This window comes from Neovison vison, chromosome 1 (genome assembly GCF_020171115.1).
Source record: "Neovison vison isolate M4711 chromosome 1, ASM_NN_V1, whole genome shotgun sequence".
In the NCBI taxonomy this organism is placed as follows: domain Eukaryota; kingdom Metazoa; phylum Chordata; class Mammalia; order Carnivora; family Mustelidae; genus Neogale; species Neogale vison.
This window is the reverse complement of record NC_058091.1, coordinates 316,438,255-316,465,298: the sequence shown is the minus strand read 5'-3', so window position 1 is coordinate 316,465,298 and position 27,044 is coordinate 316,438,255. Positions and strand designations below refer to the sequence as shown.

At 67.2% G+C, this 27,044-nt stretch overlaps 1 protein-coding gene across 2 annotated transcripts in view; it reads right to left on the bottom strand.

Moving 5' to 3' along the window:
• SLC12A7 (solute carrier family 12 member 7) overlaps window positions 1–27,044 on the bottom strand; it is a 67,890-nt gene that overhangs the window by 18,383 nt on the left and 22,463 nt on the right. The window contains exons 1-7 of one of the 2 annotated variants that reach the window (XM_044234287.1): window positions 21,711–21,926; window positions 6,295–6,389; window positions 5,870–5,995; window positions 3,161–3,307; window positions 2,187–2,241; window positions 1,143–1,273; window positions 235–476 (exon numbers count right to left, since the gene is read on the bottom strand). In XM_044234287.1, the coding sequence (XP_044090222.1) occupies window positions 235–476; window positions 1,143–1,273; window positions 2,187–2,241; window positions 3,161–3,307; window positions 5,870–5,995; window positions 6,295–6,389; window positions 21,711–21,894 (980 nt within the window). In that variant the 5' untranslated portion in view covers window positions 21,895–21,926. Of the gene's footprint in view, window positions 1–234; window positions 477–1,142; window positions 1,274–2,186; window positions 2,242–3,160; window positions 3,308–5,869; window positions 5,996–6,294; window positions 6,390–21,710; window positions 21,927–27,044 lie in introns of those variants that run through there. The other variant, XM_044234295.1, reaches the window with a different exon arrangement.

Here is a 27,044-nt window from a genome sequence, read left to right as displayed (position 1 = left end):
GGAGCTCAGGGCTGCCTGAGCTGGCCCTTGGGGTCAGCAGCTCCCGGTCACCTTGACCGTCACCAGACCCATCCACCCGTGCAGACAGCACAGCCACACAAGAAGCCTGTGGGCTCATCCCGGAGCCGGGCCAGAGCAGGGCCGTCCGCACCCCAAGCACTGCCACCCAGACTGCCCACACGGTCATCGGCGCACGCAAGGCTGGAGAACTCACTGCCCAGGCCCCAGACTCACGGGATGTCTGGGGGGTCGAAGGCGGACTTGATGACGCCGGCGTAGATGGAGAGAATGGACAGCACCACGCAGGCCAGGAACACCAGTGCCAGCTTATTGACATACTTGACGCCCACGAAGACCACCATGGCCATAAGCGCCAGCGTGCACGTCCCGTACACACGCATGTTGTGGAGCATGGCCGCGGCTTCGCCTTCCGCGGTCTCCGCCTGGATGATGGCCGCGCTGGGGGAGATGTAGGTCTGCGGAGCACGGAGGGCATCAAGGAGGGCTGCCAACCACCCACACCTGGACGGTGGCCCCCAGGGCCGGCGCCTCCGTCTGCAGGGCTGGGCCCTCCCCTGCTGCGGGCCCACCTGCGCGGACGCGTTGACAGTGGGCCCTGGACAGCGGACAGACATGGACGGCTCAGAGACGCTGCCCCTGCCGCCCATGTTGTGGAGGCCCCTGGGCAGCTCCCTCAGCTCACCCTGCAGGCCGGGGGCCACCACGACCTACCAACCTGGGAGTGAGCTCGTCTCTGCGGGGGCCCTACTGTGTGCGTGTCACAGGACGGACGGATTCCTTGCTGAGGAGCCGTCTCTTGGCCGGCCCTCCACTCGGGCCTGCAGCCCATCACACACCTGGATGTCGGCCTGGCAAGAGCCCTGGCGGCTGAACCGAAGGGCAGCGGGGGGGGCCCTGGGTCACTGCTACCAGCCATGGTCCAGCATGGAGAGTGAGGCAGCCAAGGGACTGACCTTGGGTCACTGCCATCATCCACGGCCCGGCACCAAGAGAGGGACGCAGCCAGGCCCCCTGAGAGCCCAAGGAGGAAGGTGTCAGAGTGAGGGGGCTGGCTGTGGGGGCCCGTATGCCTCAGGAGGGACCCCTCGGGCCTGGAAAACCACCCCGAAACAAGAACTTACCAAAAAAATCTCAATGGTCCCCAAAATATACATGGCCCCGGCGAAGGTCGTGCCCAGGTAGAAGCAGAGGCCCACGGCGCCCCCGAACTCAGGCCCCAAAGACCGTGATATCATGTAGTACGAGCCGCCGGCTGCCAACGGGACAGGGAGCAGTGGTTGGCGTCGCCCCTCTACCGTGATGCCCGCCCTGAGCCCAACACCGCGGTTCTGTGTGCTCTGCCCCATAAAGGCCACGAGGTCTGTGGCTGCTGGGCACCGTCTGCACCAGAGCACGGCTGAGCCCAGACCCTTGCCAAAGGCCAGGCGGCTTGGCCAGTGGACGGGGACACAGCCACTGTGGAGGTCCTAGAACCTGGAGGCACAGCACAGTCCCTCCCTGTCTTGGCCTGCAGCTCCCGCTCACCCAAGCCCCCGCAGTCCCTACAGGCAGCCGGGCCTCCAGGGCTCCGAAGCCAAGACAGCAGCCCACAGACCGAAAGCTGTCCCTGCCCATAGTGGCGCTTTGGCTGGTTTCTAAATAACGAGGGTCTGGGAGAAATTAACTCCAGGACCAGGAGCAGGAAGCACCTCCGAGCACGGAGCTGATGCGAGATTTCAGAAGGAAGCGCCGTCCCCACGGGGGCAGAGTCCCACCATCATAGCAGCTCGGAGCGCGAGGTCAGGCACCGGGGACGAGGGTGCGCCTTGGTCTTAGGACGGCCCACAGTGCCCTTGGGGAAGACACCCAGCACCCGCTCTCGGCGCGTCTGTGCGCCACTGAGACCTGGGGACCCACGAGCACCTCTGCCTGGGTGCAGGGTCCCTGCGGACGGGGCGTCCGGGAGAGCTGGCTGTGCTGAGGCGGTCCCCAGCCCCCCTGCCTCTCCACAACTCTGCCCGCCAGATGTGGAGGTTTGTGTTGCGGGCTGGCCGGCAGGCGGGTGAGGGCACGGGCTCACTGGGGCCCTCTGGGGCACAATGCCGGCTGCCTCAGCGGAGGCCACGGGTCGGGTTCCCAGCAGGGCTCAACTCGGGACCCCACGCGGCCTGCCCTAGCGCCCTTACCTGGGACCACGCCGTTGGTGGCGATCGCACTCATGGAGATGGCAGTCAGCATTGTCTGCAAAGACACAGGCGATCCTCTCAGAAGAGAGGCCACTTTGGGGCCACACCTGGCCCCATCACAGATGGGCTGTCCCACAGACAGGAAGACGGGCTCCAGGACGCTCAGGGCTACCCTTGTTCTCCCCCTCGACTCCCGAAGCTGAGCTCCTACAGAACACCCAAGAGTACCTCACTCGGGACCCCACCTGGAATAAAGGCTGGGCACCTGTCCGCCACAAGTACAGGGGACCGTGTCTGGGCTCTGTGGGGTATGGGGAGCCTGTCTGCGTGCTTACCACCATGGGGTACGTGGGGGACCCCATCTGGGTGCCCTCTGCCTGGGAGTGCATGGGGGACCCCATCAGAGCACCTGCTCTGGACAACGGATGCAGAACGTCCCGAGCTGTCCCGGGGGGCTGCCTCTAGCTCCCAGCCCGGCTCAGGAAGCAGCCCCACCACAGGCTGGTGGGCAGTTTGCAACCGAAGGGCCGGAAGGACAGCCTCGGGAAAGCTCAGGGCCTCAGTGGTCACTGCGGTCCTGCCGGATGCAGCCTTGGCCAGGGGTCCTAGGGGGCGTGCCTGCTCTCTCAAGAAGTCCCTGGTCTTTCCCCCCCTTTTCTCTGTTTTATGGCAATTTCTCCAGACACGTCCAGAGTACTGCCAAGGGATGCAACTGAGACGGCCCCACCCGCGAAGACGGCCTGTGGAGCTGCAGGGGGGCGGGTCGTGGGGCCTAAACCCTTGGGCGGAGCCCTCCAGGGGACGCCTGGAGGACGAGGTCCGCTCCCCACAGCGAGAGGGAGGCAGGAGAGCCTGGGACGTGCGGGAGCCACGGCCGACCCAGGAGCGGTGGGGGGGGCGGGGCGGGGAGCCAGTCCCGGGGCCCCGGGTCGGGCGGGCGGGCGGGGCGGGGGCCGGGGTCTCCGGCGACTCACACAGATGCAGCACATGGAGACGATGAGGAAGGACTCGAGCACGCCGGCTGCACCCACGATCCACGTGAGCCGCAGGAAGAGGATCACCCCCAGGATGTTCTGCAGGCACGGCAGGTAGACGCCGATGCAGGTGCCCATGCGCGGGCTCTGGAAGAGAGCACGGCGGTGCCCGGGAGCCCAGGGGCCGCGGCTGGGGACGCGGACCGCACGCTCCGGCTGCGCTGGAGGAAGCCAGGCCGCCCCGAAGGGAGGCTTTGGGAGAAACCCTCCGGACTGTGGGTTCCGGAAAGACCGGAGAGCACGACACTGCCGGGGAGCGGGACGGGGCACCACGAGGGCAGCCACGGCAACGTCAGGGAAGCAGAGAGCAGGACGAGCCAGGCCCCGTCCAGCAGACAGCAGCTCACAGCAGCTCACGGCTGCAGAGGCCAAGGCGGCCACTGACGCAGGAGGAAGACGGGCGCTGCTCCCCACCCGCGTCAAGGGCCCCACAGAGCCTGCCCCACCCTGAACCCGTGGGAGAGAGTTCAGACGGGACGTGTAGCTGCGTGAGCTGGGGGACTTGGGCGGCGGTGCTGGGAGATGCCCACCGGGGTTGTCCCGAGGTCCTAGAGGCCCCCAGGCTCGGCACACCAGCCGGGTGGGTGGCAACTGGGCCAGAAGCCAGCACGAGGGTAGATGGCGTCGCGTCCCCGCCTGTCCTGCATGCAGCAGGCGAGACACCGCAGGCAGGGGCACACCCGAGATCTCAGGCCGACGAGCTACCAGAAACTGGTAAGGCGATGCTCCACAGGAAGGAGAATAGAGCCCGCACAACTAGGGGTTTGGCTTGGGGACGTTTGCTGCCAGCGAAGAGCTTCAGGAAGGCATGGGACGTCAAGGGCGCGGGAGACAGCTCTGCGGGCCGGCCAGCCCCAGCAGGCTGCACTCACGCTCAGGGAAGCAGGCGGGGTTCCTGGGGCCAAGGACTGGGGAACACCTGTCCCAGGGGAGACCCGAGTCACCAGGCAGGCCAGGCCCCCCGTTCTCTCCGACAGGCAACTCTCACGGATCAGCCTGGCTGATGTGAGGAGCCCTGGAAATGGTACCTTGCGGTGCGGGCTGGTCTCTGGGCACAAGCTCCTGTGTCCGGGGCGCACAGCAGACAGGAAGGGCAGTCCCACGCCCGAGGACCTAGTCAGCCCCGAGTGCGGCGGCTGATTCTTCCCACCCAGAACCCATGTGCCTGTCTCCAGGACCGCTGCGCGGCTCTGCTCTGTGACCGCAGCCCTGCCCCTGCGCCCCCAGGGAACAGAGACCAGACAGGGCCCCTGCCTCAGGGACAGGACCTCCCAGTCCCAATGTGGCCATGGCGCCAAGCCACGTGCTCTGCAGATTCACCCAGGCGGACGCTTACTAGGGGTGCACTTCTGAACACGGTGCTGGGCTGCACCAGGCAACAAGGGACAGCCGGGGACAGCAGGGGGCAGCTGCAGGGTAGCAGGGCGGACGGTGGGGGACAGCAGGGGGCAGTTGGGGCCAGCAGGGGGCAGCTGCAGGGTAGCAGGGGGGACGGTGGGGGACAGCAGGGGGCAGCTGCAGGGTAGCAGGGCGGACGGTGGGGGACAGCAGGGGGCAGCTGCAGGGTAGCAGGGCGGACGGTGGGGGACAGCAGGGGGCAGCTGGGGCCAGCAGGGGGCAGCTGCAGGGTAGCAGGGCGGACGGTGGGGGAAGGTGGCAGGAGCCACAGGACGTTCCAAGCAGCAGGAAGGCCCAGGCCACCCACAGGAAGGCCCACTCCTTGTCAAGCAGTGGACAGCGCCCTGAGACACGAGCTCCAGCGGAGAGGGACCGGCGTGCGCCCGCTGCATGGGAAAGGCCGGCGCCTCCCAACATCTGGGCCCGAGAAGAGCCCAAGAAGCTACAGGCCGTGCCCGGGACGGAGCAAAACCCCAGAAACACACCAGTGGGCATCTCAACTGCGAACACGGCACCCAATGCCACAGCACCCACAGCTGTCAGCTCCCCACACGGGGTCACCTGGGCCCAGCGTCCCCACAGCCTCTGCCCCAGGACGGCAGCCAGGGCGAAGCTGTGCCGAAGTCTCCACCGCCCAGGTCTACCGCTCAGTGCCGAACGCGGAGCAAACACCCCCAGTGTCAGGAAACCCGGCGTCTGTCCTGCTGCATTTACAATAAGCAATCCCTTCTACGGCCCGACTTCCTAACGGTCAAGGTTAGGCTCAGGGAGCAGGCGGACCCCTGTGTGCGCCGAGGCCCCGGCACCTCGGGCACGAGGCTGGCATCCCAGGCAGGGTGGACAGAGGAGGGAGAGGCAGGCAGGGAAGCGGCATCAGACACCCAGGCCTTTCACCAGCCCCCATGCTACCCCAGCCAGCTGGTGCGGACCCCGCAGAAACGCTGACCCCTCAAGGCCCGCCACTCAAACCCCCGCTCCCCACGCTGCCTTTGCCTGCCCCTGCTCGTGGAGGCGGCCAGTGTCTACTCTGAACTGAGCCTCGGGCAAGAGAGAGGAAAGGAGTCACGCTTCGTGGGACTCTGGACGGCCCCAGGGAGGGAACAGAGCTATGGGGGAGGGTGAGGACAGGGGACGTGGGGAAGGAGGAGCGGAGCGGAAGGGATGGGAGAGGGCGATGGGGTGGGGCCTGGGGGGGGTGGGATAGGGCGATGGGGGAGGACAGGGGCCAGACCGGCCGGGGACAGGACGCACCTTGACCTCGCGCCTCTTGCTGTCCTCCTCGTGCTCCTCGTGCTCCACGACGCCCTGGCTCAGGTTGGTGTAGTTGGCCAGCTTGTTGAGCAGCGAGGACACCATGGGGTTGCTGTCCATTTCCTCCTGTTCGGGGCCGAGGCAGGGCTAGTCCCCCGGGGCCCCACACCCACTGGGGCTCCCAAGGGGCTCTCGGTGCTTCCAGCTCCAGAGCCGTGATCCACGGGGCTGAGGTGGGCCCACGCGGATCCACACCAGGCCCCGAGCCAGGGGTCCAGGGCTCCCCCGACGGCCCATCCATGCAGGTGGCGGCCGCAGAGGCTCCCACGGTGTGCGGCATCCGGTCAGGCGAGCGCCCCCGCCCCACCCCAGCTCCTCAGCAGACCACAAGGTCCTGCGGGTCCCGCAGGAGGAGTGCAAGTCACCTCAAAAAGCGCCATGTTCTTTCCCTCCAAGAAGCTCTCCTGGTCCACGTCCGTGTGGCTGATGAATGGGCTGTTCTCTCGCGGGTTTCCATCTCCTGGAGAGGTGACCACTCAGGTCAGTCTTACAAGCCCAAGGGCCTGAGGGGGGCCCTCGGGGACACTAGGACCCTTGGCTCCCCCAAGCCAGGTGCGGGGCAACGGGGGTGGCCGCTGAGCCCCGAGAACACAGACGCGCGTGTCACCCGCCATCGTCACCCCGTGCCTGGGACCCCCACCAGCGACGCTCCTCGGGGTCGTGGCCCCGGCTGCTGGGACAGCTGCTTGTGCCCGAGCAACCCTGCCTCAGTTTCCCCGCCTACGAGACATGACTCAAAAACACGAAGAGTGAGAGCAAGTGACAGAAGGGTCACCCTGTCCCAGGTGGGGGGGGGCTGGGGTGGGCTGCTGTGCCCAGGGCAGGAGGCGGCCTGCCGTGGATGTGAGCCCAGGCCCACGTGGGAGCAGAACAGGCTAACAAACGCAGAGCTCAGGGCCCCATCCCTGCCAACCGGTGGCCCAGGTGGGGACAGATGGTGACAGCAAGTCAGGCCCCGTGTCCCACCCCCCCACATCAGACCCCCACAGGGGAAAGTCACGTCATCCTGTAAGGTCCGGTACATTCATGCCCTGGCAAGACCCCCACCCCCAGCAGGACCTCCTGACCCCCGAACTGTGCTTCCCCATCCAAGGTGAGCCCCCACTGGTTCTCCTGGAGACCCAAGCCGGATGCCAGGGCCGGGGTTGGGACGTTACCACCACACCCAGGACCCCCAGTGGGACAGCAGCCTGACCGCAGGGAGACAGCCTACCTTGTGGCCGTGGCACCCACAGAGCCATCCGCCAGGTCAGCAGCCCACACACGGGCACATGGGGTGTATCCCCGTGAGAGACAAGCCTGCAGTCTGCAGGAGCCCCACTGCCCAGGTGGTGACTGCTGACCCTTGTTCCCGAAGCTGGGGTCCTGGCCCCACCCCTCAGTGCCCTGCCGACAGGCATAGCCTCCCCCTCAGGATCCTGCATCCCCTCAACCCTCCGCCAAGAGCCTGCCCACAGCACGGCCATCACCCTGTGCCTCTGAGCCCGTCAGGACGGAGGAGGTGACCTCAATGTGGGCACGCACGGGTCATGCCCAGCCCCGAGGCATGGCCGCGGATTCTCCCATTTCTGCGAGGTGGTTCCAGGCCAGCACGGGCTTGCAGCCGCCACAGCCTTGTCTGCGGACCCCAGAGCTGACCAGACACCTCCAGCCCAAGACACCCCGTGCTCATTAGAACAGGAAACACCCCAGCACTTCGTGGCCCATTTGTGGGCACTTGGGTTCTGATGTGGCTCGAGACACGGTAAGGCTCTGTGCTTATGGCAGACCCAGGCCACGGTGGACACAGCTGTCAGGGGAAAAGCAGCAACAGGATATGGTCCGTCACGGGGGTTCAGCCTCCAAGAAGCACAGGGCGCCCACTCCCGGGTGCCGGGCTCCCAGGCAGCGCCGGCACTATCCGCAGGGGGTCGGGGAGAGGGCCCCAGGAGCACCGCCCCTCAGGAACGTCAAGTCCTGAGACGTCCCCTTGGGTCCCACGGTGCCCCCCGGCTGCTGGGGACTCACGGCCGCAGCCTGGCCAGAACCACTTCCAAGAGGAAAGCAAGCGTGCTCACACAGGGCCACGAGGGGGAGTGACGCCGGCCAGGAGGGCAGGAACGCGGAGTGCTCAGGTCCCGAACCAGGCCGTGGGCTCCCGACCCAGGCCCTGAGACCGGGCCCCGCATCATGGGGTCCAAATGCAAGCAGAGGGCCGAGCTACAACCCCTGGGTGACAGGAGCCCCATCGCGCCCCGTGTCACCCGGGACGGCAATGCTGCTCCACGTCCAGCAGCCGCGGTCGGGGGCCGGTGGTGAGCAGCCCGGGGACCACAGCCTCTCGCTGGGACCCTCTGCGTCCCCAACAACGTACTGTCTAGGAGTCACCACCCCAAGGAGAGGGGGCTCGTGCGGGGATGTCCAGAGTTCAAGGAGGCCACCCTACGTACGCAAGGCCGGACACCCGCGTGCAGCAGGACCCCCCCGGGGTCCAGTCCTCAGTGAGGCAAGAGACCCTCAAACCCACAGCACCGGCTCGGGCCACCTGGGGCTCTGCCCTGCGACCACTGATGCCCACTGGACGGCTCCCCAGCGAGGAGGGACGAGTCTCAGGCCCCGCGGCCCCCCGCGCCGCGCGGACTCACGGCAGGTCCCGGCTCCAGCGTCCCGACTCCAGCGTCCCGACAGAACTCACACGCGTGTAGGCCGGCGTCGGCGGTCCTGCGAGGGCCGGCCGTGGGGACGGCGGGTCCTCGAGGGTCACGTGTGGGCACCGTGCTTGAGTCTGGGCTGCACGGTCTCCGAGCTCAAGGGTCACCTGAGTCACCGTCAGGTCACCGCCGGGATCTGGTCACCGTCCTCCCCGACACTCGGGGGTGGGGCCGGGGAGGTCCCCAGTGCGTCCCCACAGCAGCTCAAGGTGACAAGGGTGAGCGAGAGCGGGCCGCCGTGCTGGGCACAGGAGAGAACCCCCCACCCTCCCCAGCCGAGGGGCCCCTGAAATCCAGGCACACCCCGTCCCTGACGGCACACCCAGCCGCCAGGGCCCCCCCAGACCCTCAGGGTCGCAGCCGTGACACCCACCCCCACACCCCCACACCCGTGGCTGCCTGCTGGTCAGCGCCACGCGGCCTCTTCCCGACCTCGGCCCCTGCACGCGTCAGGACAGCGGCTCCCCGCCCGGCTCCCGGAACCGCACCCGTTTCCCACACGGAGAAGAGACCAGGAGCAGGACACCACACCAAGTGCAGTACAAACGACCCCGTTCCAACCGACGGCCATCATCACCGCACAGAGGGGGTCAAGGAAGCGGCCCCAGCCCTGAGCGCAGGAGAACCCTGCAGTAACCACCCGGAACAGCGGGGCCCGGCAGGGGGGCCCTGCAGAGACTCGGGTGAGCTCGCCCAAGACCCGCCCGTGTGCGAGCAAGTGCCCCAGGTGTGGCCGGGGCTCCCTGCCTGGCCAGGGGCTCTTCTGCCACCCACACCCCCTGCCAAGAGGACCGGGGTCTCCCAACCCCCCCGCGTCAGAGTGGACGGTCACAGCACGCACCCAAACTCCCGCCGCAGGACAGGGGCCGGCACAGCCGCCGAGGACCGCGGTGCGGCAGGACGCCAGACGACCCGGCACTGGGAGCGGACGGGAGGCCGGGCGGTGGCACCTGCTCCTCGTCACCAGGCAAGCACACGCATCTAACCAAGGTCATGGTCAGGCCAAGGTCACCACCAGGGTCACAGGCCAGCCCACACCCAGAAGCGAAAAGGTGCGACAGCCAAGACTTCAGGAAGCTTGAGGCGACCCAGACAGGGACCCACAGAAAAGCTGCACCTCAGGTACGCCACACCCTGGCGGACAAAGACCAGCGTCGGGAAGGGGGAGAGCAGCTTGTGCCCGGGGTTCCTCTGATCAAGGACACCACTGGGCCGGCTGGTGAAGCCGGAGGAAGAGTGCTCTCGCCTCCCAGCGGCTCGGGGAGACACTGCAGGGCAGAAGGGGACAGAGAGACGCCATAAATGTCGGCATTCGGGCAACTCGGGCCAACAGGTACGCGGGGATCCTGAGCGCTCCCCACGCCTCCCAACTCATGTTCGAAGCAAAAGTCAAGCTTAGAAACAACTGCTCAAACAGAAAGGAAACTGCTTCTAGAAGGGCCCTTCCCAAAGGGAAAGCACAGGCCAGCCATTTGGGCCAACGGCTCAAGGCTCCCGAACTGCCAACTGCGCGGGGCCCGCTGCCCCCTCAGCAACCCCGTGGGCGGGGCCTGAGCACGCCGCGTCGTTCCTGGGCATCGGGTGCGCCGAAGACCGTGTGCCCAACGACAGGGGCCCGGGGACAAGCCTGGGCAGACAGCAGCCCGGCCCCACGTCCTGCCAGGACCACGCGGAGGGACGGCGGGCCACGCAGCCCACCGGGCTGGCCGCCGCGCGAGGTCACAGGACGGGTCCCCCGCACCGCCCGCCTCAGGCTCCTCTCCCTTCCTGCCGCAGGGAGCCCGCATGGGGCTCGCCTGCGCCCTAAGGACAGAATCCGGTTCACAGAAACCCGCGGAGAACCTGCTTGTTGTACCAGCCGCTGGACTGAACTCCCAACACTGCTGAGCCCCGAGATCCCCTCAGAGCGAGGCACAGCGCCCCGGAGCACCGCGAAGCCAGAGCAGGGCACAGTCCTCCCTGAGCACAGGTCTCGGCGCGGGAAGGCGAGCCCCAGGGCCGTCCCCCGAGCCCGCCCCCGCCGCTCCTCTGCTCACTGGGGACAGACTGGTTTACGGGTCACTTGGCCCACACCTCCCGTGGGGAACAAATGCACCCGGCCCCGCGTGGGCTGCTCCCCACAAGCTCGACCACAGACTGGGATGGGGGAACAGGGTGGGCGTGGCGGAGCTGTGGGAACGGCGCCCAGGAGGAGCCCAGGACGCTGGCAGGACAGAGGGAGCTCCTTTCAAGAGGGCGAGCAGTGGGGAGCCACCCATGGAACCGGGCCAGGGAGCGCGGGCCCGCATCGGCGGCACCACGAGGGGCAGGGCTCCTGTGCCAGAATTTCAGAAAACGCCAGCTCCCGCCCCGGCGGGCAGTGGGTTTGCGGCTGCGGGGGCTCCTGCTGCAAGGACTTGGAGGTGGTCCCACGTCAGACCCGCTTTCCCACGACCTGGCAGTGCCTTCCCAGAGGGGACACTGTAGAGCCCCACCGCAGCCCCAGCCCACGTTCCCCCACTGCCCCACGGCCACCGCCCTCTGAGCACTTGGGTCCCGAACCCGCAGCCTCATGAGAAAGCCATGCCACAGAAACGGGCACAGGCCAGGTCGCCCTGGGGACCCCTGGGGCAGGACAGACACGGGGATGGACTCGGGGCACTGGCCACGGGGGGCCAGGGAACGTGGCATCTGACCAGTGCATGTGCAGGTCCAGAGCCGTGCCAGACAGAAAACTCAGCAAACAAAGAGGTAATTTTTATCCCAAAGAAACAAACAGAACGCTTACAAACAGGCCTGGAGAACAAGACAGGCAGGCGCCGTTCATGAACACGGAACACGCGCGTCCAACGACCACGTGTCACCAACACGTGGAGGGGTTGGGGCAAAAATCCACAAGATCCTACAGCCCCTGGGGGAGAGGCAGAGGGGACACGTTCCCACATTGTCCGTCTAAAAGGGAGGGGTCCAGGGCCAGGGTCGCCTGAGATCACCTGGGCAGTAAGACAGTGAGACCCCCCCCAACCGTGTTCCTGCCACAAAGCGTTTCTCCTGCAATTTATACCCACGACCACAAAAACGGCCACGTATAAATTCTATGGCATTCTACGAGGCTCCTGACCCACACTGCTCAAGTGTGCTGACGGCAGGACAGCACGTGGGCCACCGAGGACGGCGAACATGTCCAGCGGCGAGGCCGTGTGCCGACAGAACGTGACTGACACACAGAGAGCCAAGCCTTGGCTTGCAGGGCCCAGGAGCAGAGCAGGCTCTCCACGCGCAGCGGTCCGCGCGGCCACGAAGCAGGGAAGCGGCCATCCTCTCTGCCCGCCCCGCCACGTCCCCAGCCTTGGGAGCGGTCTCTGCCCACCTCACGGCGCGTAGGCTAGGCCTTTCAAAGCTCCTCAGCCCGAGACCTCTGTGGAGAGCCAGTGCCTCCCGCAGCATTCCTCTCCGTACCCTGAAGAGACCGCAGGGCCGTGCCTGGCTGCCGGCCCCCGGGTTCTCAGGGAAGGACCGCGGCACACCTTCCGCACCTGCTCCACGCCCCCCACCCCCAGGCCCAGGACCCAGAGGCCACAGACGGGCTCTCCCAGGAACAGACCAGACATGGTGTCTGCTGGGCCCAAAACAAGGTTTCAGGAAGGAACTGGAGCCGGAAGGGGTACCGGGGGGCATCGGGCGCGAGGGCCTGGATGAACCACCATGGCTTTACCCTGCTCTGTTACAAACCGTGCACCACACGTTCTGTGAAAGCGCCAGCACCCCGAGCGTGGACACATCCTGATGCCTGTCTGCGCTCATGGCAGTGACCAGTGTCCTGTGTCCCTGACCCGCAGGGACAGAGAGCCCGGGGAGCCGCCCATCAGTTCTGATGCCCATCTCTGACCACGAAATGTGAACTTCACCGTGAGGGCCGTGACCGGGGGCGAGGTCATCCTGGCCAACCGCCCCCCCTTCCCCAAGCCCGACTCTGGGCACGCCCCAGACTCCAGACTTGCTCTCTGCACAGCCCAGCGCCCCGTCTCTGAAAGCAGCGTGTGCATCCCTGCCATTCCCAAGCAAACGCAGCAAGTCCGATGCCAGGAGGGAGGCAAGGCCCGGGGCAGAGCGGGGGGCTCGCAGAGGCAGGGAAGCGGCCGTGACCCTGGCGGTCTGCTCCTGAGGCCCGTGCAGGGCCTCCATTCCCGCAGAGGGCTGCGGCCCCATGCAGCCCAAGCGCCCCCATCTCGGGCCGTGCTCAGGTTACAGCCTCCGTCCGCCCATCCAGCCACCTCCGGAGTGAGCCAGACATCACTCCCCGGCTCCTTCCGCTTCGGTGTGTGAACTGGGACGTCCCCCACCTCTCCCTCAGGACAGCTCTCAAGGCAGCGGCAGAAGAGACCTCAATGGGACAGCATCCACCCGCCATCCTGCCCCCCAAGGATGGAATCCCATCAGGTGAACCCCCGGTGCATCCAATGGCCAGACCCCGGGGCAGCCCTCGTGGCCGATGTCTCTGAAGTGGGTCCAGCCGGAATCAAGCGTTTCTAGGTTCCGCGGCCCGAACAGTGGACTTGTGGCTCCCCCACCCCACCACGCGCCACATCCAGGACCACTGCTGGAAGCTGAAATGCGGGCCAGCGGGATTCCCCCCGTTCCTGTGTGGTGCAGAGCGACGTCTGCCTTCAGGCCAGGAAACCACTGCCAGGCTCGAGGTCAGAGTCCCCATGGCTTTCAGGGCACATTTCTGGCTAAAACAAATACTGTGTCAAAATGAGAGCAAGTACCATGAGGACAAGAGCCCTCAGAGGGCCCACGGCAGAGACGGCGCTGACACCGCGCAGCCCCTCTTCAGAGAGGAGGGACGAACCCTTCCCGTCCCGGGCTCCGGGAAAGCAGAAGGACGGACGCCTCCGCAGCGTGCTGGCCAGTGAGGAAGCAGAGAGGAACTCGGGCTGACGGGAAAGGGGACGCCCTTCCTGCCGGCCCAGCACCAGCCCATCCCAGGGCCGCCTCAGTGCCCAGGGCCTGCAGGGCCAGCCCTGGGGCCACAGGGAAGGGAAGGACGGCAGAGTCACTCTTCCCCGAGTTCCACTCAACGGTCTCAGGTCAGCACGTTAAACCTGGTCTCCTTTGCCCCACACCCCGCACGCTCCCCCGACACGAGGCCCTTTACATAAGGCCATGTCACGCTTCTGCTCCGGGGTCCCTGATGCTGACGGACACACGGCTTGCCCGAACGCCAGGGTCCACCCACGCGTGAGGGATGTCCACGTGTGCACGGCATCTCCCGGAGCCCGGCAGCCCACCAGGGGCGTCCAGCCCGCAGGGGCAGCTGGGCCTGCCTGCTGCTCCGAGAAGCCTCCCCGCAGGGACACAACCTCACCTGCAAAGCATCAAGCGCTTCCTGACCCAGCACGCTTGGGGCGGCAGGAGTGACCCGAAACCGCCACCCGCCCGCAGCCTCACCGCCAGAGGGCCGCGCGGCCGCAGGCTCCAGGCCCGCTGCGTCCAGGGGCACCCCTCGTTCCCCACCGTCTCCCACGCGCCCCCCACTCCAGAGGGGTGGCTCCCTCGGGAAAACAGCTTGGGGACCTCTAGGAGAAGGGGTCGGGCAGGTTCCAGACACCGGAGGAACACAGCCACCGTCCAACAGAAACCAAGGCCGCCACAGCAACGCACTCCTGCCATGTACAGGGCCCTCGGTCCCCAAGACCAGCCAGTGGCCCCATGTGCAGCACGTGTCCTTTACATCGGACTCGGTCCAGAGAAGAAGGGGCATCCCAGGACGGGCTCGGTTACTGAGAGGCGGCAGCGCAGAAAGATCCGGAAGATCCCGCGGGCTGGACACACGCACACACACTCGCACACGTGTTCCACACACGTGGACATGGGGCCTCTCTGGGGACCCGCACCCTGAAGGCCTCACCAGACTCTCCCCCAAAGGGTGTGCCCCCAGCGCCAGAATCGGGGGACCCCACTCCCCAGTCAGTCCCTCGTCTGCGCCAGTTCTGGTCCAACCTCTCCCATGACTTCTCCCGAGACTTCTCCCGCATCGCGACCCACCACTGGCACACTGAGCCCCAAGGAGGGGGTGGGGAGTCTGCCAGGGGCACCGAGCCCTTCCCTGCCTCCTGGGGCAGCTCCTGTTCCGCACACCGGCTCCCGTCTGGCGGCCACGAAGCCGGGCCCCTGCAGCAGAGGGAGGAGGAAACCCGAGACCGGCCTGCGGCTCCTCCTGGTCTCCGCCCCACTGGATCCCTCCCCAGTGACCGTCCGGGCTCCCTGGGAAGCAGCAGGCCGGCGGGCGCCACAGCCAGAGGGAGCGGAGAGGTCACAGCCACTTCGGGGACAGACCCGCTCCTGGACGGAGAAACTGAGGCACAGGCACACTCCTCAGGGCCCCGGGAGCACGGGCTAGTGCACGTGGGGTGCACATGGGGCACGGGACTGCCAGTGCCCGTAAGGGAAGTCCCCACTCTGCCAGTGCCCGGCTACCTTCACCTCGCGGGCGGCGCCAGGCCACGGCCACCGAGAGGACACGGGCTCAGCTCCCAGCTGTGCACACGGCCCACAGCAGCCCCCGCCTCGCGGAAGCGAAAGCAGCTCTAAGTGGCAAACGCGCCGCAATGGCTGTGCGCTCTCTTCCCCCCCCTTGAGCCGCCGGCCACGAGCCACTCGGCTGAAGGGGGCCACACCCCGGAACACCGCACGGTGACCCAGCCCAGACCACACGGGTTCAGGAAAGCACCTCCGCCGCCTCCAACTGTTCAAGAAACCATCCAAGAGCAGAAAAGGAAACAAGCCAGAGACCCAGGCCAAGGTTCCAGCCCTCACACCTCCCCTCCCAGCGCGGATGCAGCCTCCCAGGACCCCCCCCCCAGGACACAGGACCACCCCCCTCGTCCCCCCCAGGACACAGGACCCCCCCCCGTCCCCCCCAGGACACAGGACCATCCCCCCCGGTCCTCCCCAGGACCAGGACCACCTGCTCACCGGGACTCCTGACAGGAGGTTCAAGGACCCACATCATGGCAGCAGCGGGGTGCCAACAGGACAGGTGGCCAGGGGACCTGGCTTCGTCTGTCCCCGATCTTGGTCCTGCTGAAGCTGCCTGTCTTATCTGCACAGTCCAGACCTCTGCCCTGAAGAGAGGGAACTTCCCTCTTTCTCATAAGGGGATGACATTAACCCTCTGTGCTCTGCTGTTTCAGCGACAACGCTGGCCTAGTGTCCCCCGGGGTGCCCCCACGTAGCTGCCTGACAGCCCGGACGGCCCCAGGCCCGAACTCCCACGGCTCGGGACGCGCGTCCCACTGGGCTCTCCTCAAAGGCTCCCCACCCCCGTCATGGTCCCCACAGGCCTGTGCTCCGGGAGCCGCGTGGACACAGCTGCCCTGCCCAGCTCAGCTGGGGCTACAGCAGCAGTGGACATAACCCGAGGAGGGCTCGGCTCGCAAAGCCAGCGGAGACGGAAAGCGCCTGGCCCTGGGATCGGGAGTGAATGCCCAACATCAAACACTGCTCTCTGGGCACGCGTCTGCAGCAGCTGATGGCAGAGCTCATGTCCCAACATGGGGGGCAGCAGGAGACCCCGCCACGGGCCGGCACACACACACCACCAACAGAACACGGGCCCAATGTCCCGCGTCCTCCCCACTCGCCGAGCCCGGCCCTGCTGCTGCCCCCCACGGGTGCCGTGGTGAGGATGGCGGCCCCGGAAGGTGTCCCTGGCCCAAGGTCACCTGTCCCCGATGCAGGAGCCTGGGCCAACCCAGGAGCCATCCTGCCAGTGACCCTGACAGAGGGGACTGCACTGGGCTGGGAGGGGAGGGTGGTCGCCTGCAGGTGCCAGCTGGCACCGCACCACAGGACCCGGTGCGGCCACCCTGTGCCTCACTGACCGGCTGTAAAGACCCCCGAGCCAGCCGCCTTGCCCGCGCCCAGTGGCTTCAGCCCTGACCAGCTCCGCGCTCACATGAGGCAGCACCCTCTGCAACGCCCCCAAGACACGCGGTGAAGCTGCCCCACGCCTCTAGGAAGGAGACGTGTGGGGCCGTTTACTTGAAAGAAATCCCCTGAAACCCACAAACCCACCATGGAGAGAGGCGTGGGCCACGCCACGTGGCTCCCAGACCCTCAGTAAGGGCGAGGAGGGGCTCCTGCCCCCCAACAAGAACCAAGGCACCCACTACGGAGGCACCGCCAGAGAGTTCCCCAGGTCCCCAGTTCCCCGCCGGCTGCCCAGTGCAGAGGCAGGTGAGGGCGTGTGAGGACGCACAGCACGGCAGCCCCTCCGCACGCAAGCCCTGTCGCTTCGGAGCCTGCTAACCCTGGAAACAGGCGTGAGGGGTCCCAGAGGCCTGGGAGCTGCACACCCCACGCCCCTCACGAGGCAGTGAGGCCCCACCCCCGCTGGCCCCTCCGCGGAATTCCCCTGGGCCATCTCAGCGTCCCGTGGCTGCAGAGCCTGCCTCATCGCGCCTGTCCGGGGCAGGCTCACCCCACCGACAAGCGCTCGGGGGCTGCTGGTCCCCGTCACCACCCCACAGTCTGACTCCTGAATGCAGGGACAGTCACCCCCCCCCGTGCCCACGTCACCACTGCTGAGGGGGCAGAGGCTCCGTCTGTGGGGTCAGCTGCTCCCCGCTCCTGGCCACAGCTCCCCTTACTGAGAGCAGCAACTGGTGGGTGGTGGGGTCCCCAGGACGGCCCAGTTCCAGGCTCCGGAACATCCCCACCCTACGGGCAGGTTGCAGCTCAGAGACGTCCCCGAAGTCCGGAAGCCACACAGCCAGGTGCCACAGAGGCCCCAGAGCGCAGGGTCTCCAGAGGGGCCTTGCCCTGCCCCCTGGCCACCCTCATTGCTGGCACCCCCGTGCACAGCACCTCACGGCTCCCCGTCTTCCCCAGTGCACCATAAATCACGTGCCGGTCCCTGCAGCCTCTGTGCCCCCAGGAGAGCACAGACTGCTCGGCTCACTGATGCACCCAAGGCCACGAGGGACCTGCCAAGCTGCAGACTCCACAAGCCCAAAGAACAAACGGCCGTGGCCAGTAACCAGCACCCAGCAGACCCCAAGGTGCGCAGCTGCCCTGGGAGCCAGACCCTCGGAGGCGTCCCTCATGCCCACACTCAGGGCAGACACCGCACCGCCCCCCCAGCAGTGACCACCACCACTGGTGTCCACAGCTCAGCTATCTCTCTGCTCCAGCACAGCGGGTGTGAAACTCAGAAGGTCTGGAGAACTTTCCAGAACAACACAGACCTGGATCTATATAGCAAGGCTCCTCGTCCACGTCCTGGGAACAGATCGCAGACCAGAGGCACAGATGCTGTCTCACCACTGCTTCCGAAGCCTGACCCGAGCCCCTGGAAGCGCACCTCCAGCCACTGCACGGGACGGGTCCACCGCGCGCAACAGCCCGACACCGTGTGACCATCAAGCCCCCCTACCCACCTCCATGGGCCCACACAGGCCCACGCGCGTGCGCACGCACACACACACACAGGCCCGCCTGTGTACACAGCAAACATGCGTGCGCCCCAAAGACCAGTGTGTGACACAGGTAAACACACACACGCACACGTGTGCACACGCACACACCCGTGGGCTCTGAGGAGAACGTTCAAGAGGAGCGCCTGCCCCCAGGGGACCACCTGGTGCTTGGAGGACAGAGGAACCAGGGCCTGGCCACAGGCTCTGCTTGGTGTTTCCGCTCCCTGCTCCTCTGCCTCTGCCAACTGCATCTGGTAGCCGGGACGCTGTGCGGCCCCGACCCACCCACGGCCATCACCCACATCTCCCCACACAGCCCGGGGACCACCACAGGGAAGGCGCGGCCTTGTCCTCCGTAGCCGGGCGGCCTTCCCGCCAGCACCCAGGGCTCAGTCAACGGGGTGGCAGGAGCGCCGGTCCTTTCTGCTCCCACGGCCGCCGCGGCACCTCCCTCCCTTCCCGAAACCCGCGTCCTCGCCCAGCACAAACCACGCGTGAGGAAGCCACGCGGACCTCACGGCTCCACTGCGTCGTTCGCACAGGCCCTGCCCAGCCCGTCAGTGGCCACCCACTCACAGAGCCACAGCGTGAGGTCTGGGGCCGTGACCTCCGAGTGGCCCGCACTGCCCGATGGCCGGCCTGCCACACACCCCGGCAGGGCACGGGCAACGCTCCCCGGGACCATCTGGGTCGGTGCCTCCGGGACGCACGGGCCCACTTCGGAGGGTGAGGGAGAGACCCCTGGGTGCCCAAGAGGAGCCGAGCCACAGAGAAGTCACCAACAGGACAAGGAGGCTAGAGTCCTCTAGGGGGACAGGGGACACAGGGCGGTCAGTCCACCCTCCACGGGCTGAGCCCCCGGCCTCCACCCGGACCCACAGCCTGTGGCCACGCCTCACGGCACACCTGCCCACTCCAGGGCCCACCCACAAGGCTCAGAAGGGCCTCCACCCAGGCCCACCAGTCACACGACTCAAAACCCCACGCGTGGGACTCAGGAAGACAACCCACTCCTGCTCCGAAAGGCGTTTCTCCGAGAAACACAGCACAGAGGGACACAGAGCCCCTCCCACTCGCGATCACTAATCACAAGCAAACGTAGGACGACCTACGGGACCCCAGGGAAGGCCAACCTGTCACTGCAGAACACACCTCACCCCACCGGCCCAGGGTGGGGAAGCCGCTGCGGACGCCGCATCCACCCCCGTGCGTGCCCGGCCTCCCTCTGCACAGGTCTGCACGGAGCACCACTGGCTGCTGCTTCCCATCTTCCCGGCTCTGAAGCACCAGCCACGGGCCTGCAGAGGCCAGTCAGGGTCAGTGCTAGGCTTCCTCCCGCCTCGGCACTGAAGGCCTGTAGCTGGGGGGCGGGGGGGGCTCCCACGGCCAGGACCCGGCCTCACAGCGCTGGCCTGGGGTGCGTGGAGCAGGAGCCTGGGGGCGGGGGCAGCGTTCGGGGTCCTTCCAGCTCTGGTCCACGCTTCACCAGTCCTCACTGAGGCCGGGCAGACCCCACGGTCCCGCACAGCTCTGCCAGGCTCCGAGGACCGCGGCGCTCCTGCCGACCGGTCAGCCCCTCTCCGAACACCCTGAGCCCTCACCTCCACGGTCAGGACTCCTGTTTCCAGAAACACCCCAGGAGGGCCTCACCTCCTGAGCCTTACTTCACTGTCACCAACTCCAGGACGCCCATCCAGAGAGCCAAGACCTTCCCGGGGTACTGGCCGAACCTGCAACGGGGCCAGATGTGACCGCTGTGGAGACCCCAGGGTGCACGGAGGGGCTCCAGCCTGGCCTCCCCAGGCCCCTAGTCATGCCGGGGACTCGGTGCCAGTCACAGGGTCCCTCTGAGCCCCAACTGCATTCCGGGACCTTAGAGGAAACGGCGATGCCCACCCTAGCAGAGGCCCCCAAACACGGGACACCACACCCCCCAACCCTCGTCCGGGGGACAAGAAAGACCGCGGCACACAAAATGTCAGACCCAGATGACCTCTGTGCAGGCTTCGTGGGGGGAGGGGGGAGCATGAAGCCGCCGTCCGCATGTGCCCACACTCTGGGCCACACATCACGCGGGGCCATGAGATCCCAGGAGAGCCCTCGGCAGGAAGGGAAGGGGCGAAAGCTGAGGCAGCAGGCGGCACTCAGTGAGGCCGGCTGGGGGCTCGGAGCCCGGCCGCCCACCAGCCCAGACGGACAAGCGCCCAGCCCTCCTGGCAGCCGCAGCGCCTGGCTCCAAGCCCACAGGCCCCCGCGCCCAACCTAGAGCTCCTAAGTGCAGAGACAAGGAAAGGAGCAGAAAGAAAATTACGCCGGCTTCAAAACAAGACCCACTCCAAGTCCGGAGAGAAAGGACCCGGTCGCCCAAGGAGGAGCCAGCGGATGGGGAGCGGGGCAGCAACAGGGAGCCTCCTCTGGAAACACGAGGCACGTCCGGAGGCTGTTCATCACAGCACGAAGCCAGAGCGCGCTCAGAAGCAAGGAGAGGCCCTGGGCACAGACCCTGCCTTCTTCGCCTGCCTCCTGTCAGCAGCCCTCAAGCCAGGCCGCGGCCACCACCTGTCCCAGGCCCCAGGACACACACAGAGAGCTGGATGGAGGCCTCACCCCGCAGGCGGGAAGGGACACCTGGGGGGGGGCGGTTTGCACCTGACGGTGGGTGCTCTCAGAAGGGCCGGCCTCGCCAGCCAGGGCAGGGGACTTGCGGGGTCTGGGCCATGGGAATGGGGAGCCTCTGCCCAGACACAGTGGAGACCCGTGGCTGTGGCCTGCTCTCCCACGACCCCCAGTTCTAGAGAGTAGCTATGGGAGGTGACCCAACAGTTGGGAGCCCGTATACATTAGGAGCGGGCCTGGAGGATCCCCCCAAGAGAAAGTGAAAGCGCTGGGCACCTCCCCAGTCCAGAAACAAAGGCGCGGGGGAGAAGGACCCTTGGCCAGAGCCCGGCTCCGCTGGGATGGGCGGCCCCTCCCCCAGCCCCGCCGGGACCGGCCGACCTTCCCGCGATGACCCCGCGGAAGAGCGGGTCCGTGGGCAGTCAGGCGGTGCCCACAGCTGGGCGCTCGGCCGGGGCTTATCGGCCGGAGGCCTTTGCCCCAGCGCGCAAGAGCAGAGCAAAGGCAACAGGAAGGAAGCAGGAAGGCACTGGGGCCGCCCCGGCCGCGGCCGCCCGGGACCCGGGGGGGCCCGGACGTTCTCACGCAGGGGGAGCCCCCCCCCGTCTCCATAGCTACCCCGGGCGTCCCGGCCCCGCTCGAGTCCCACCCGGCGCGCGAGGAGGAAAGAGCCTGCGGCGGCCCCGCGGGAGCGGCGCTCGGACCCGCAGCCCCGGGAGCCCCGGGCGCGGCAGAAGCCCTGCGCCCCCGGGACTAGCCTGGGGACGCGGCTGTGCAGGCCGCTGCAGGGGTGCGGGGGTCGAGAGGGGCTCGTGCGGGTGAGACGCCGTGCGCAGGGAGAGGGGCCGCTGGGGGGACCCCGAGGGAAGGGGGTGCGGACGGTGCGTGGAAAGTAGCCCTCCCGGGCCGCCGCCTCCCCAGACCCCGCCCGGGCCGCCCCTCCTCCCGGCCGTCCCCGGGCCCCGCGCAGCCCGGCCCCGCCTTTGTCCCGCGGGCAGGTGCGGCCGCGCTCACCCGGGCTCTGGCAGTCGGGCTCGCCCTCGGGGGGGCCCGGCGTCTCGCTCCCCTCGGCCCCCTCGGCGCCCTCGGCGCCCTCGGCGCCCTCGGCCCCCTCGGCCCCTTCGGCCGCCACGGCCGCCTCGTCCGGGCCGCCGTCCGCCCTCGCGTCCACCGGCACCACCGTGAAGTTGGTGGGCATGGCGCCCCGGTGCCCGCGCGCTCCCCGCTCGCTCCGCGCTCCGGCCCGCGCTCCGCCGACGCGCCGCGGGACTTGGGCGCAGGGGCGGGGTCCGCGCGGTCCGCCCCCGGCCCGGCTCGCTCCGCCCCCGGCCACGTGACCTCACCTGCCTGCCCCTCGGCCGCCGGAAAAGTTTGCGCGCCGCGGGGCGGGGCGGGGCGGGGCGGGCGCCTCCCGCAGAGGTCCCCTCCCCCCGCCTGCGCTCCGGGACTGCCCGCGCGCCCAGGGTGCCCCCGCCCCCGGCGTCGCCTCGCCGGGGGCAGGCCCTCGCCCGCCCTGTCCTCTCCAGCACCGTGCCCCCCCCAGCTGGCCCCTGCCCGCAGGGTACCCCCCCACCGAACCAAGCGGGGATCGGGTCTCCCCTCTCCCTCCGCGCCTGGCTCAGGCACCCCGACGCGGGGGTTTCCAACCCGAGGGAGCCGTGCTTCGTGGGGGCGGGCCGAGGGCGGGGAGCGGAAGCCACTGTGCAGGCGGCCGTCGGGGCTGCTGTGGGGATTCCGTCCTCAACAGACATAACTCAGACAAGTTACCAAGGGTCTGAGACGGGTCCTGGCCCACAGAGGACCCCAGGCCTTTCCCCTCCGCTCAAGGGAGTGCTTCCCAGCCTCTCTCCTGGGGAGCCCTCCCTTTCCTTCGTCGGGGCCAGGCTGGGGTAGCCATGGAAGGGAAGGGAGGCCAGGCGAGGGAGGGCTCTGGACCCCAGCCAGGCACCCCCCACCCCCAAAACACCTAGCGCGCTTCTGAGCAAAGGACACATGGAAAGGAGGGAATAATACCAGGTTCATCCAAGTGGAAGTCAGTTCTAGCATCCGAGCTGTGACGGCCAGAGCCCAGGTGCAGTGAAGCCAAAACGCAGGTCAGGGTTAGGGTTTCCCAGCCAGAAGCAGAGACATGGGAGGGCAAGCTAGGCCACAACACACCAGTAAGCAGATGACGGGCTCTCTTCTCTCTTTTTCATAGCCTATGGCAGATCCTCTAACTTTCATGGCCCCAGAGTTCCGTTCATGCTTCCCGCTGGGAGCTGGGAGCGTGCTGTTGAGACCCACCAGGGAGGATGGGCGAGGGACAGGGTGCCGACTGCCCCGGGGTCCAGGGCAGACAGCAGCCCTGGGAGGCTGAGACCACCTCTCCAGGAAGTGTGGGCCTGGGCCAGTCCTGAGGAAAAGGCTACCTCTTGCCCCAAAGGGAGAAGATGCCCCAGGACACTCCCGGCTGATAGCGAAGCCCACGGGGGGGGGGGGGGGGGGGGGAAGAAAGGAGGGGGGAGGGGAGGCAGGAGGAAAGAGGGACGAGCTGAGGGAACCGAGAGGCTCCAGAGGCAGGAGGAGGGGAGGGAGGCCCTTCACTTAAAACCAAGTGTCTTCTTCCAGCAGATGTGCGTTGAGCCGTCCCTGGCCGGGGCAGTATAAGGACAGCAGGGTACAGAGTCCGGGACGGGAGAGGTCACTTCAGGAGCCCTTCATAGCTCTGTGGCTACTGGACTCTCCTGGCTGGCAGGGCGGGCCACGTTCTCTCTGCGGCGGCGCCACCCAGGGCCGGCGGGGCCTCTGAAGGTCCGCAGTCGGCCCCCCCGCTGAGGCTCAGGAAGGCGGCCGCTGGGGGGGGCGGGGGGAGTGGACGGGGCAGGCCAGAACCGGGCATCTGCCCCTCCCCCGCCCCGGCCCCAAACGGGAGCCCTCGGCCCCAGCGCACCCTGTGACCAGCCCTGTGACCGCCCGCATCTGGGTGGCTTCCTGGCTGCGAAGCCCTGCAGCCTGCCCTGGGGACACGACTCCGGCCCTGAGGGGGTTGGGGCAGGCTCTCTGTCCCGAGCACGGAACCGGTCTGGGGTTCTGCAAACAATGGCCCGACTCCTCCAACACGTCATTGTCACCTGAGGGCACAGAAGCTAAAACCGGCCAGGCCAGACCAGGGACAGCTGTGAAGGACGTTATGGGACGTCTGGGTGGTGTGACGGTCCTCACACTAGTCTTGCGCTTTTCTGTAGCTTGGAAATCTTTCAAAATAAGATAACTTCAGGGGTGCCTGGGTGGCTCAGTGGGTTAGGCCTCTGCCTTCGGCTCAGGTCATGATCCCAGGGTCCTGGGATCGAGACCCGCATCGGGCTCTCTGCTCAACGGGGGGCCTGCTTCCCTTCCTCTCTCTCTCTCTGCCTGCCTCTCTGCCTACTTGTGGTCTCTGTCTGTCAAATACATAAAATCTTTTTTAAAAAATAAGGTGATTTTACAGCTCTAGGAAAATCTCCTGGTTTTTAAGAGACAAATGGCTGTATGTTAGAAACACTAAGCTATGCATGACCTCCACTGCCCCCTGGAAGGTTCTCCTGGCCACTGCCAGCTGTCCCCACCTCAGGACGTCCTGCGGGGGACTCTGGGGCCGCTGGCCCAGGCGGTGCTGAGGGAGGGCCTGCAGCCTGGAATCGGAAGCCAGGAAGCCGCCGTCCCACCTCCTGAGCTCCGGAGACCGTCCTGGGCTGTTTTGGGAGATAAGCCAGTAACGGTAAGAGGCCCTGGAAGTTAGAAAGCGCTAACCAGGCTGTATAAGCCTTTCACAGAGCGCGATTCCCCTTCAGCCAGGGCCGCGAGCCCCCCACCATGGCTGGCTGGCCGGGGCCTTGCTACCGCCCCCCCGGGCTCCCCTCTGCTGGGAGCCGGTGGGAACCCTCTGCCCCACCTCGCTGTTTACAGAACAAAGGCTTCCTTCCCACTCTCTTCAGAGCGAGAGACGCCAAAACACGTCTTTGGCCTCACACCCTGTTCTGGTTTCACACGTCACTTCTTTTCAAATAAATGTCACTTCTTTTCAGATAAATCTCGGTGGAAACTCGAGAAGCCTCTTGCAACACAGGTGGGGTGTGAAAGCCTGTGGACAACCGAGCTGAGATGCAGGCCCCTGACGGCGGGGGCCACCTCCTCCCCACACCCCCCACCGCAGCCTGGACACAGGGCACTCCCCAGGCCCCCGGGGGCCTTCGGCTGGGCCATGCAGGGATCCCAACCCCACCCCCAGAAAATGTCTGAAGGCGCGTAGCCTCAGCATGACCTCTGTATCCATTCCTGCCCATCTCCCCACAACAAATGTCCTGGGGTCCACGACGGCCAGTGTGCTGGCCTCAGCCCCTCCCGCAGGAGCGGGGGTCCTGGAGCCGCAGAAACCAGGAAGCCCGGAAAACAACAGGGCTTCGGACCGGGACTCTCTTGTCCGCCCCTCCCCCAGACCCTGCTCCTCGGGGCCCTTCGCCCACGCTCCTGGGCACTGCCGTGTGGCTCCCGCACGGCTCCTGCTTTGGGGACTGTCAAGGAGCCAGGAGAGCCCCGTTCCCCTGGACGTCCCCCCAGGGAGTTCCTGGGAATGGGCAACGTGGGGACAAGAGTGTCTGGCTTTGGACTTTTTGGCACTCCTGACTTCCCTTAAGGCACAAACACCTCATTGTCCCCCCAGGGTCCACATGCAGGGAACACTGCTCCCTCTGAAGACCTCCCACGTGACTGCCAGATCCGTCAGGACCTGATGAGGCTGGCCGGGGTTCACCCCTCAGCCTGCCACAGAGCCCCCTGCAGACCCGCAAGACACACCAGGGGACCCCTGCGCTGGACTGGGCCTGGGCATGTGGGGACGCCATCAGGGAAACCCCAAGCTTGTGGGGGCACAGCCTAGAGTCAGGGGCCGCGAGACAGATCTACCCTAAAAATGGTGGCTGAGGCGTTCCCTCATGGCCTCGAAGGCCTTCCTGAAGAAAGCGCCAAAGTGGTTTCTGATCCTCACAGAGCAGAAACGTGGGCCCCGCAGCGCCCAGACTGCTGTCCTCCAGGCGGCCGGCCGGGCGTGTCCAATCCCGCAAGGACACCCCACAGACCAGTAAGAGGCGCAGAGGGCAGCCACTGCCAAGTGCAAGTACATCGGCCCACGGCCGCACCGGCCCGAGTGTGCACGTGGGAAACGTGCAGCCGAGCTGGGAGACCCCCACACGCCTTGACGAGGACCCCCACAGGGGGGACCCCCGCAGGGAGCTCAGGCACCAAGGACACGTGCTGGGGCGCTCGGGACAGCGCGCTCCTGTCGGCCACAGTGGAGGCGGACCACGGGCCCATCCACACGATGGGAGGAGGGACAAGAGTGCAAGGGGGCCGAGCACGTGTCGGTGAGAGGAGGCTGTGTGACCTGTACGCTCTCAGTTCCGGGCAGGCAGGGCCCGTCCAGACCTGCGTCAGGACGACAGCCCCGGGGCGGCTGCTCGGGCGTGGGGCACAGAGCTCGCCAGCGCAGCCCCAGGAGGGCACTGCCGTGCAGGCCACGCCTCGTGGGAGAGAGAACCGCTCCTCCTGATGCCCGGGGACGCGGCTGCACTCCATGAGGGCAGGGGCAGCAGCACCTGAGCCCCGGGCCCCCCGGTGCACCTTCATCGGCCCGAGTCCCTCATTTCCCCACGCAGGGGTCCGCCCAGGCCATGCCTCCTGCCGCCTCTGCCGGCGCGGGCCGGCGGAAACAACTGTTCAACCACAAGCACGTCTCCGAAGAGCTCCATCTGGCCCCACACGGTCCCAAGGCGTGGAGATCCCCGGTGGGAATCCTGCAGGCACAGGTGATGGGCTCAGACCCCCACGATGGTCGGCCTGGGCAGGGGCCAGCACCGAGGCCAACGGGACAGCCAGGCACCTGCCCCCTCAAGTGGCTTAGAGCCTCGTGGGGGAGGGAGGCCAACGTCCGGCCTCCGGGTGCTCATTTCCCTCATCCTGACCCGAACCCCGCATGGGGACTTGCCCAATACTCAGCATATATCAGGCACCACTTTTTCTGTGTGGCCCCAATTAGTCACGGAGACAGAAAAAGACGGCCATCTGTGGGCACGATAATGACCTCCGCTCCGGGGGTCCCAGAGAAGCCCCTCGGCGTGCTAGACATCACCCAGCACCCGGCGGGGCCGGGACCAGGGGAGGCAGCAAAAGCCGGTGTATCTACAGCCCCGCAGGAGTGAGTGCAGGCCCAGACGGAGCACTGCCTTTCCCGGGACGCGAGCCCCTGCCCACCCAGGCCCAGCCCGGGTCCTAAGGCAGGGAGCCCGGGACAGCCGTCCACAGGCCGCCCTCAGAAGCCGGGCGGGCTCTCCCAGG